Genomic DNA, 12,147 nt, shown 5'->3' on the forward strand with positions numbered 1-12,147 from the left:
GGGTCCTACATCCTCTTTGGGTGTATATGACAACAGCCACAGCAAAAAAAGATTTACCTCAATAAATCTCGTGTCAGTTCTTAAATATGCAATAGAACCAAACCCACAGGTCTTTGAGTAAATTCAAAACCCTGAGACAGGTGTAACGTTTAGAGAGAGGGCTCTTCCTGAGAGTGACCCTGACTGATTTGCTGCAGTAGAGCTGAGTTGGTCTCTTTCCATTCTCTGAACTTGCTTGCAGTTAGATTGGAGTCAGCCAGTACCTGATCCAGTATCTGCAGATCTGCCTCTTTGGCCTGCACAAAAGAGCAAGTTTACCACCACTTTTTGTTTTCATCTCTACAAATTAATTGCATAAGTAACAAAGCCAGCAAGATGGCAAAAAAACTACTATGATAAGCAGAGGCTCTGTCAAGAACAAGGGTGTCAAAATCCAGTCCTGGAGGGCCATGGTCCTGTTGTTTTTCTTGGCTGCAGAGCATGCACACCTATTTTCAAGGTGAAAATCAACACGTAGCTAAGAGGTGAAAATAAAAACCATCACAACCCTGGCCCTCCAGCACCAGATTTTGACACCCCTGGTCAAGAAGATGACAAAAGACATAGCCATGGCACACCAAAAGAATCAAGGGGAATTGTGAAAGATGCTAACATCTCATGACTTTTCAGGGGATAATAACCAATAGGAAGTTTGATTGTAATGACCTTCAGAGTGCTGCCTAAGGCTCTGAGGTGGTGTAACTTCTCGTTGATGGTCTGATTTTTGCAACGCTTTATGAAAGAGGTCCTGAATTCCCGTTTGGTGGATGGCTTGCGTTCCCCTGTTGGTGAAAGGCTGGCCTGCTTTAAATGGATGTATAGTCTCTCCATCTCATCATTAGTGACCTCTTCATTCTCTGAAAGGGACAAAAAGTATTACAATGTGTAATGGTAAGGCTCTTTTTTTTTTGGAATCAAAATATTTTGGCTGGGGCACCAACCTAGACATAAGCCTATTTAACAGTCTAACAGATGACGAGAAGTAGGGGAAAGAGGAAAGAAAAAAGAACAAGGGGAGAGACAGAGAGAGAGAGAGAGAGGGAAAGAGACAGACAGACAGACAGACAGACAGAGACAGAGACAGCAAAGAAACCAGTACAACAGGAGTAGAAAGGCCTACTTAGATACATAACTTGTTGCCAGGTAGCTCCCATTTCACAATAATCATAGTCTTGTTTAGTTAAATTAAAATTAAATTTCACTTATGGGAGATTGATGCACTGGGCTTTCTAGCCCTTGGCCTACATATTAACTTTGTGAGGACTTATATGTAATTCAGCGGTGCTTATGCATGAGATTTGACTAATCTGAAATATGTTGAGGCACAATAATGCTCAAATTTGTCAAATTCACCACAGCTAATGGATTTATTTTTTGGGAAAATTGATGTTCTACACACAATAATTCTTGTGTATGATAGCCAGTTTGGGACTACTGACTTCAATGATTTGGCTCTATATGTTACAGGTTCAGAATTAAACATGAAGTTCACTTCACTGTAAGCTCCATCAAGTAAGGTACATGTGCTGTTTTGTAACATTATTCTCTCTCTACTGATATCAATATTTATAAATCTGTTATCTTGATTTGCATTTCCCACAGCAGATAAGATGGGTCACTTTTTGCTGAAGCTTCTTGGCTGAGAAAGAATCAAATGAACAATATCTCCAAGTTGTGTAACATAAAGTAAAAACAGACTGCGGACAAAAGGAAACAATGTACCATGATTAAGAATAATTTAACAAGTCAGAACACTGAAATTACATCCAGCTTTGATGCAATGAACCAAATAATATCAAAGGAATGTGTTCATACATAGTAATGAAATACTACAGATTGGCTGGAAAATGTCTAGGAATTTTAGGGGAAGCGTTATGCTCGACTTTTGTGTTTAGAAATCTTCATGTGGGGCAGATAAAATTCATTCAGTGGTCCATGGAACAGAAGTGAACCACTACTGCACTTGGAACTTACCAGTTGAAAAGATCTTTTGCTCATTTTCATTAAGGAATGTGAGGTGCTGACACAAGTATTGAAAAGTTGGTGATGGTGATTGCTTGACCTAGGAAATCCAGAGTTCACTCCACACAAGGTTTCTTCCCTTCTTGAATTTTAACCCTTTTTTGATACTGGAGTCTTCCAGTGTTAACCAATGGTCTGTAAAGATTTAAAGTATCCATGTATGCCCACTTTGATCTTGCTGTGTAGGCTACGGCTCACCTTCACTTCCGCCATTGCATATGGTTGACTCCATCACGGAATCCTCCATAGCTGATGAGTGATGAGACACAGTGGAAGAGTCCTCCCTGCATTCTGAATTCACTTTCTCCGTAAGACTTAGGGCCTGAATCTGTGCCGAGCAGACCAATGGCTCTTCAGTCGTGGAGGGTTCCTAGGAGACAAAGTGATTCGGATGCTTTGTGAGGTGACAGAGCAATGAGACGTCATGATCCCTACTAAGAGAGGAGAAGGTATCACTGACATCACTTGGTGTTGGCGGAGAGTGAAGGAAGTGAGGAAGTGAGTGAGGAAGACTATACTGAAAGATAAAGGATAGAAATGACATAGCATGGCAAGATGTATGAAAAACCCCACATGCACTCCAATGTGAGTGGGCGACTCTTTGTGCTAATCTTGTTTCCTGTCAGGCATTATGTATGTTAGTTATTTTTCATTAATAATTGTTAGATAGTGCAACAATCAATTACTTATGCAATGCTGGTGCCCCTGTAAATGCAGATGAATCATATCTGACATCCAGTTCAGACAGCTGTTCATAGTCACTCATGACACATCCATGTGGCAAACAGAAAAGGAAGGGTTCCCCCTTTGGTGTCCTGGTTTCTTTCAAACATTCTTATTATCCTAGCTACAGGGCTACGCTCATTGTGGATTTTGGCCTGGCATCTTGTGAAGTTTCCTTGTGACAATGTTGAGTGTGCAATGTACTAAATTGACAGTACTGAACTGAACTGAAATTTGCATTTTGTGCTCTATGACAACAAGAATGAAATGGATGTTACTACACTATTATTAAAGAGACACATACCCTCTGCCAACAGGTGACTCATTGATATTATTACTAGAGTATTGGAACACATTACTCTTGATCCAACATTTAAGCTACCTCATGTGTCTCAGGTTGTCGCTCTCTTGTCTCTCTTGTCTATTCATGTCTGGTTTCAGGGAGTCTCCATAATCCCAGTTCAACAATTGTTTACTGGGAATTCTTCAGCACATCCTGATTTGATGTCATTTCTTTATTTACCTTTGAATCAGGGTCTTGGTACACTAGAATTCATTCAAATTTATACGCAAGCATTGGCACATCTCAGCCAAAGCTAGTTAAAGCTAATTCTGTGGCAGAGATTACACAATTCTCTGGCAAGTTTGGGGTTAAGTACCTTGCTAAGGAGCACATTGACACAGAGGGGTCAAGTTCAGGAATAGAGGCCACAAGTCTCCTGTTTTTAGACCATTTGCCTTACTACTACACATCTAACACCTCTGACGCATAGACCTATACACAGGGTTATAACTAAAAAGGACCATTTTAATATCTGTTAAACAATATACTTGGGAGTGAATGTTAAAAAAAATTCGAAAAAAATCTAAAATTATTTTAAAAGTCTCAGTGATTTTGTTTTAAGTGTATTTAATGCTAGTAGTCTTAATGGAAGTCTATCATCTTAATGGAAGTTGATAGACTTAATGGATGTCTACCAAGTCTATCAAAACTAAACAAAATTAATGAAATTCAAGTAAACTATTCCCTAAGTTTACTTATTGCACATATCATGAAAAATTAAAGTATATTCTCCATTTTTCAATTGGAAATGCCCTCAAAAATGCTTCAATTAAAGTATCAGCATACTCTCAGTATCTGCACCATGTCCTGCACTGTTTCAGCACCATCTGACACAGTGCTTTACATGCTTGCTTGTCTCATCAGAGCCTTTTCTCTTTGCAGCTAATTTACCACATCTCACACATAGAAAAATATGATGCTGCCTCACTTCAGTCAAAGTTGTCATGGATAGGACTTGATTATATAATTTATAGACAGCCCTCCACATGTAACATCTGAAGATTATATCCTTATAGTTTATATCCCCTTTCAGCTCTTTCTGTCTCTTTGTCCCTTATAATAGATATATTATGACAACCCACTAATCTGAGCATGGATTCCCTGGTTTCTCATGGGGTTTTTTTCCTTGCCAAGATTAGATTTATTATGCAACTGTCACGTTAAACTAGCTGCTCGGAGGTCACATATCCAGAACTCAATAGATTTGTTTTATGTCACTTTCTTCTGTAAATAAAATACAGTGAAACATCACACTAATTAAGTGTTGTATTAACTTTAAAAGTTTAGCCCTCACTCAGAAAATACAGTCATGAACAATAATGGTTGGATCTGAAACTGTAGTGGAGGAGCCTTTAAGACATGTGAAGATAGAGATGCTGACTGACCCCAGATCTGTCATCAGATGGATTGTCTGTGTTAAAAGGATCCTGGGATAGCTGTTCAGAGTACTGGGTGGAGAATGATTCTGCAAACTCATCAGGATCACTCGTTTCACTGTAATATTCTGGATGGAGGTACATGCACACAAAAACAATCTGTACACATACAGATATATGTTCACACAAACATCAGTAAAATCATGAAACTTTAAGTGTTAAACATAATGTTTGAGCATCTTAGGAATCTTATAAGCACTAATATATTTTGTGAATGGAGACTCGGCTACTCAATATTATCTTCTGAGGGCCTACCAGCCTTATGGTTCTCAGTGGGATCGTACTGAATTGATGCAAGTCCAAGTTTATTCAACCATCTGAAACAGACCAGAGCAGACAGAAGGGGTTATTTCTAAACCTGAAAACCAGTATTAAAGTAAAAATAGCAAGGACATACCTGCTTTTCACATTCTGAGTCTCCTAAACATCTCAAAATTACTGTCAAAATTTTCTAATCAAACAAGCATCGGTACTTTAAATTGTCTTGTGCACACAAATCAATCCTGGCTCATTTTTACTGAAACTTATTGACTTTTTATTTAAATAAAAGTCTTGCCTTTAAAATAGGTGGCTTACAGTCATATTACTATGAGGATCAATGACATGTCTCCTAGTGGTGAAAGAATTTCACACTTGGTAAAAATGAACTTTGTTTCACACAAAATGGTGATTTTAAAAAGTAACACTCGCTGATGAAAATGACTAAACTCAACTGATGTGCATCAGCTGGACTGGTATATGACCCCAGTTATATTTTCAACTTCTTTTTCACATCCTCTGCGTCACACTTACATGTCTCTCTCCTCTTTGTTCTCAGCTGCAAAGTAAAACCTCATGGTCTGGGAGTGGCATGCTTTGAATGCGCTGAAAAAGTTGAGAGACACATCACACAGCAGCTTAATGTAAATGAGAGAATTGCAGAGCTTAGACAAGTATAAAATAACATTAAACTAAGGCAAATATTGATTCTCTAATTAATAGTCTTTCAGTTATTTAGAAAGTGTTTTGGCTATCTTGTTTGCTCTTGCTGCTTTTGGAAGGCAAGACTCCATTTTAGATCCAACCCAAATATTGTCAAGGAATGATAAAGACAGATCACTTACTATTTTTTCTTACACTCTGTTGCTCGGTCAATAACAAAGTCTGTCAAGTTTAAGAGCCCCTCCGCTTTTTCATCCTAAAAAGGAAAAAATTCAGTGTTTATTTTTTTCCATGAAAAACAGACATAAGCATAAACATCTTGCTATTTGAAGAAGCTTATGAGAGTATCATTTTAAAACACAGCTCTGACTAGTTTCTTAAAGCAGAATTGTACTTAGGAAGACTTCTAATCTTCCCTAATCACTCAGTTCTCAGAAGACAGACACGTTATTGAAGCTGAAATTGCTGAACATGCAGATCACTATATTAGCCTAAACATGTTTTTGTGGTTATATATTATTCCTTTCAATTACATTTAATTGCAGTATGAATGCAGTAGAGTGCAGTCATCAATCATTTCTCTGTGACAAAAAGATTAAAGTACATAAAGTACATAGTACAAAGATTTCTAGTACAGATTTAGTATATAGTGTACTAAGTATATATTTCAAAGCAATTCATTGCTTATATCAAATACCTTTTAAAGGTTAAACTTCACAAGGTCAATCATGCGTATAACCTAATGTATTTTTGCATGATGCATTGAAGATGTCAGTCAGTAGTGCAAAATGACTACCAAAAGATGAGTCAGCAACTTACATTGCTTTCTCTGTTACAAAAGCCTTTCTCAAAAAATCTTAGATGTACAGGTATTTGACAGATTCAAAGAATGCTTACCTCAGATACAGGAAACTATGATAAACTAGGTGAAATTTAGTCAACATAATTATGAGCATATGACACTTTCATATTCTCTTTGTTTTGACAGTACTGTTTGACAATGACACTTTAATTTTGAAATTTATAAGACTTTGAGCAGTTATTATATTTTCATGTGAATGATATATCAATGTGTTGCTCCAATCACCTCTTGCATGATGTATCAGTCTTATTTGACTCAGCTGTGTTTAGTCTACATGCAGTTTGGAACTCTGGAGCCGAATTAGCAATTCAGTGTTGTTCATTAAGAGGTTTGCACATTGAAACTCTGTTCTGACAAATGTGACAACCCTTTTTTAATGATATATTTTTAGTAAAAAATGAACTGCTACAATCAGGGAATCAGGAATGCCAATAAACATTTCAAGGTCACTCAATCAAATGACTCACCATCTTGTTTGTATACCAATAGAGTGAGGTCTTCTTCAGCACAAACCAGCATTTCTTCCACTTTATACCCAGGAAGCCCTTCCCCTTCTTCTTCCTGTATAGCCAACCCTGGTGATCCACTGGATCCAGCTCTTTTATCGAAACCCTCCTTTTACTCATTGTCACATTGTCTGTGTGGATAAGAAAAGCGATTATGTTTTATTTACAATACAATAGCTGTTTAGCTTATTTACTGTCTTAATAATTATTTAACTTAAAGCTAATCAGAAAAATTAGGTCTGCAAGCGACACTGAAGTGGGCATAACGACCGGAATAGGTGAAGTGATGGTAAAGTGACCCAACAAAGACGTGGCCATAGAGCTTGCACAGGCTGGCAGCTGTCACCCCTGTGATAAGCTATGCCACCCCTCTAGCCACCCGATTTTTAGACAACAGAAGTTTTCATTTTGTGACTTAATAAGATTAAGTTTATAAGTCATAGGTTTCTGTCATAAGGTTGATGTGCGAGACTTTACTGATGCATTTGAGGCACATGACAATAGTGCCTCAACCAAACTAACAACAAACATATGTCTGGTTTAAAACTGGTGTTTATTCAGAAAGTCCATTAAGTGTAGGTCAGACTAAAGTTTGGTATGTGTCTAAAATGTTTGACTCACAGGTCATTTAGTGTATATACTACATTATGTAGCCAGTGATGTGTACAGCATGTAGAATATACGGGGAACACTACTTGTTTCTAAAACCCTTTTTGCTTACTTTCTGAGAGAGGAGGAGATGGGAGCTCGAGGCTGCTTAGGAAAAGTTGAAAGAAAAGGTGAAGGAGCTCTACAGGAAAGAATGAATACTAAAGAAAGACAGAAAGGGATGCTTGGAAAGGGCTCAAAGGATAAAGATCGAATGGCTGCTAAAGGACAGCGAGTATATTGAACATGAGGAGAGGGAAAAGGAAAAGGAGGAGAGGGAAGAGATGCTGATGAAGAAGATGGTCAGAACGCAGAGGTTGGAGCTGCCGGACAGAACAAGTGCAGTGACCCCTTAACAGTAGAGGATGAAAGAGACTTGGGTCAAAGAAAAGACGGAGAGAAAGGCAAAGAGAAGAGCTGAAGTGTTTCTGATCCTGCTCAGTGAAAGAGTGTGACACATTGCAGCGCTCCAGGGAGAAAATAAAAAATTTGAGCTTTAAAAATGAAGAACGAGTGAAAGCGTGGAGTGACATGAATGGGAAATACAGGTTGCTTGGAAAAAGGACCAAAAGGTGCAGAAAGAGGCTGCTCAAGGAGAAAGTATTACTGAATATTGAAGAGGAGACAGAGGAAGGGAGTTATGGTAAAGAATTAGACTGGCAGTCTGAAGAGCCTTGAGCTGCTGGAAAGTGCAAAAACACTGAGTAGAGAGAAGTAGAAGATGAAATCACAGAAAAAAAGGACCACAAAAAAAAGAGATAGGGAGAATGGGGAAGAGAGCAACTCAAGAGTTTTAGATAGAGCTTAAGGTCAAAAGGAGAAGAATAGTCTTCAGTGTCTACTGACACAGAAAGAGAAAGAAAACAAAAAGTTGGAGATGAGTGAAAAAGTGGGCAGAGCTGAGAGAAGGGATAAGGGTAAGCCAACATTTGTTTTTCACTATGTTTTTTTAAGTAGCATGATCAAGTAGACTGAATTCCTCAGGCAGCAAATGGAAAATTCACCAAGAGACGGCTAGAATAGAGACAGAGGGTGGAGAAAAAGGAACAGAGGAGAGAATTACAAAAGTTTAAAAAGGCAGAGCAAAAGTTCAACCAGAATAAAGAAAAAATAGCCAAAATTTTGGAAAAGGAAAAGAAGAAAATTGGGGTGTACATGTTGAGAAAAAGGTAAAGGCAGATTTTGCTGATGATACAGAAAAACAGGGAAGGAGGAGAGAGATTACTGTGTTCCAGCAGATCAGGAGAAATATCAGCAATTAAAAAAAAAAAGAATAGGACAAAGAAAATCAGGAAAAACAGAAGATGCCTTCAACAAAGTATCCAGAAAGAGTGCATAAGAGAAATATAGTGAGCAGTCAGCATAGAATAAAAAAAATAGATTAATAATGAAAGACAAGGACAAACCCAACTAGAAATGTAGATATTAGGAAGTGTTGTCAGAACCTTGCTCGGTGCACTAAGGGCTGAATGTTTGTATACAATATAAAAACATTTCAATAAAAGTGTAAAATTGAATATATGAAATTTTATATCAGTTCATTTCCCTTAGCCTTATTTAGTTAATCGAAGCACATGACATAGTAACAGAACAAATCAGTAATTTCGTAATAGCTATGAATGTGTCATATAACTTAATTGATACAAGCTGCTGATACATGACCCCTTGTTTCCCCGTACATATATCTTAAATTAAGTAATGACCAAATGGAAATAGGTGTTATATGTGTATACTATACTCCTATTGTGTTCTAAGAAGATGATAGCCTGTGTTAGAACAAGGATCTGCCCACCCAGCTCTGAAGTGTCACCACAACAATTACTTTAACTATTGGGTTGTCACTGTAGCATAATCGATTTTTGCTCGACTTAATTGAGAAAGATGGGTAATGTGAAAAGTGGTCCCATCACATTTCTAAGATCTACACCCTTCTCAAATTATCCAAAATGATCCCACCCCAACATTTTCCCCATCCCTCCTCGGCAACCCCCTAATTTGTATTCTGGACATGCCTCTGTGGCTTATTAAGCGATCACTGGGACATAACAGCTTTGCTGAATAAAGTCACCCAATAATGGTCACCCATTTTTGGTATTGTTGAAGAAAACAGAAGGAAGTGATCTCATTATAAACTTATGCTATGATGAATAAAGAATGACTACAGTTTTTGAAAAACCATTAATCATGTCAGCAGAACTAAGGAAAAAGTAGCTCATCAAATCTTTGAACCAACTGAGTCATCAAACAGGAAAATAATAATAAAAAAAAATGGTACAATGCAGACAACTCTCCTCCAGAAAGTATATTGTCATTCTGAGAGGTGGGAGCTAAAGCTGGCATTTTTGTATTTTCTGTCTGAATCAGAAATTGTGAAATGTACAATGACTGAGGCTTGCATAATATCCTCTAACCTAAGGTTCCGATTTTTTATGTAACTTGCTTAGCAGTGGATGTTAGAATAAAAGATGAATGAGGCGTGCATATCCTGTTAACAGTTAACAGTTTTCTGTAAGTTGAATTTTGAGGCAACTGAGTAACATTTCCAAACAAAGTTAAGGCTGTAGAAGGTACCCTTCTGAAAGTGGAATTTGTGGACATGGAAGTCAAATGACATCCTTAAAATATCTGAGAGTAACTGTCACAGGTCAGTTTTCTGTTGTTTTCATCTTTTAGCTCTAAAAGTGTCAAACTGACTGGATCGTCTATCTGTGAAACAAACAAATTTCCTCTGCTATAGTTGTGAATAGATAGGTCCTCCAAGCTTATAGATGCATATGATTGCTATATGTTACCACGAAACATTACCGTACCACATATGAAGCAATAGCTGGAATGACATTTTTAAAATCTATCATGCTCTACAATACTCTCCCCTATTAGTTAAACTGTACTAACCTGTCACTCCTGCTCTCCCAAACTGATATGATGTCCAAGAAGCCTCTGAATTTCACTTTGGTTCAACCATTATACAAACTATAACGAGCCAAGTCAGTAAGCCAATAAGTGAGAAAAATTAACAAGAAGCACTGTGGGCTTGACTTCTCTTTGAGGTCTTGCGAAACTGTGATCATGTTTCCGGTGCTTGTTCCTTTTATGCTGACTAGAACTGACAGACTTTCCGACACAAGACAATGCAACAAGAGTAGTAGTTTTGTCACACAAGTTAGGGTAGGCAAGGACAGTCATTAACTTAACGATAAAGGGTTTTTTTTAATTATTTTTTTTGGAATTTCTTTCGGTTGCTTATTTTTAGATTACGTATTGCTTCATGCATGATACCACTCTGACAATAGTCACCTCATTCAGTAACCTGTCGCTGTATCATTTCATGACTGCTGTTAACGAGGTTTGAATGACACTCTTAAGAGTGAAGTTCAGCAAATCTGACACTTTTTCTACCTGAGCATCTTATTATTCAGCATCTCAGTAATATGGGGGCAAAATCACAATATCCATAAGGCCCTTGATCCACTTTATCTGATCTCACATAACACAAGGGTATAAAACTAATTTAAATTAATGAATCATGTAAATGTAAATAAACAGCTGCACAACTATGCAATTCCAGACCATCAAGAAATAACAACCAGCAAATGCGTGGCGTACATATTTAAAAGCTGTCAGTATGTTAGATATCTACCAAATGGTACCTCTGGCTCTATTTTAAAATGTAACTTACACAGTTATGTTAACCAGTTGACTAAACAGAAAGTGAAATATACTGATAGTGGGATAGAGTACTTGTTTAATATGAAATTCATGAAAGATATGGTTCACTACTATGAGCTGCAAGACATGAAAGAAAGAGCTAACATGGCTAATGTACACATTATCAATCTTCATAATTAGCAAACAATAAACAAACAATTGTTATAAACACTGTCTGTGTAAGAGATGGTGTTTACAGCAGGATGGCAGTGGACATCTCAAACATTGTTGTTGCAAGGTGAGACCAGGTGAGGAATGAGTGCCAACAGAAGTGGGGAGGAGGGTGACAGCCAAGGTGAGCTACTGAATGATTTTAAACCCTTCTCGTCATCTTTTTTCCCCAACTGGTTCTCTCAGGGTAACACAAGGATGTTGACCCAAAACACAGCTGGAGAGCTGTTTTAGTGTTGGGGGGCAGTAACTGCAGACATACAGCCTTTGTTCTGCTTTGTCACGCACAAGGATCACCAAGACTACATCAGGTTTGTTTGGTGCTAAAATATAGATCTTCACAAAGAGTTTGCTGAATGCAGAATTAAGGTTCAAAAGCCCCTTCTTTGCTGTAGAATATAGAGTCACCTTCACCCTCCAAGTTTCCTATGAGAACAAGCCTTTCACTAAGAGGAAATTATTATCTTTTGCTAAAAAAGTCTGCAGTGCCCTCTTGAGTTTGAGGCTCCTGTTACCTTGCAGGGAAAGGTTTTGGTAAGAGAATTTACCTCTGAGCAGCTCATTTTGGGCTTTACTCATGTTTTAGCAGTTTTGAATATTTTTGGTATCCACATGGTTGAGTCAATTTGCACGCCCTCTACAAGAAGAAACTGGAGACATCCAGTGTCTTGTGGACATGTCTTAGAAACACTGTAGATTTGTGCACTTGGTTTCTCTCCAACCTTGCAGAGAATGAACTTCAGAGAAATTCAGTGTTCAGATAAGACA

General features: G+C 37.8%; 1 protein-coding gene across 1 annotated transcript; it reads right to left on the reverse strand.

The window, feature by feature from the left end:
• Positions 1–149: 149 nt before the first annotated feature.
• Positions 150–11,958, reverse strand: LOC115823317 (interactor protein for cytohesin exchange factors 1-like). The gene is made up of 9 exons (XM_030787365.1): positions 11,928–11,958; positions 6,814–6,983; positions 5,667–5,740; positions 5,356–5,427; positions 4,819–4,880; positions 4,513–4,631; positions 2,260–2,431; positions 706–896; positions 150–296 (listed from the first exon to the last, which is right to left on the reverse strand). Exons 1-9 carry the CDS (start codon positions 11,956–11,958, stop codon positions 150–152), a joined length of 1,038 nt encoding a protein of 345 aa, XP_030643225.1.
• Positions 11,959–12,147: the final 189 nt, after the last annotated feature.

This window comes from Chanos chanos, chromosome 10, assembly GCF_902362185.1.
Source record: "Chanos chanos chromosome 10, fChaCha1.1, whole genome shotgun sequence".
Taxonomy (NCBI): domain Eukaryota; kingdom Metazoa; phylum Chordata; class Actinopteri; order Gonorynchiformes; family Chanidae; genus Chanos; species Chanos chanos.

Coding starts and splice junctions, on each gene's coding strand:
- LOC115823317 (XM_030787365.1), bottom strand. CDS start 11,958: ATGAGTAAAGCCCAAAATGAGCTGCTCAGAG. Junction 4,632..4,818: donor CACTGAGAACCATAAGGCTG/GTAGGCCCTCAG, acceptor ACCTCCATCCAG/AATATTACAGTGAAACGAGT. Junction 2,432..4,512: donor CATCTGATGACAGATCTGGG/GTCAGTCAGCAT, acceptor TTTGTCTCCTAG/GAACCCTCCACGACTGAAGA.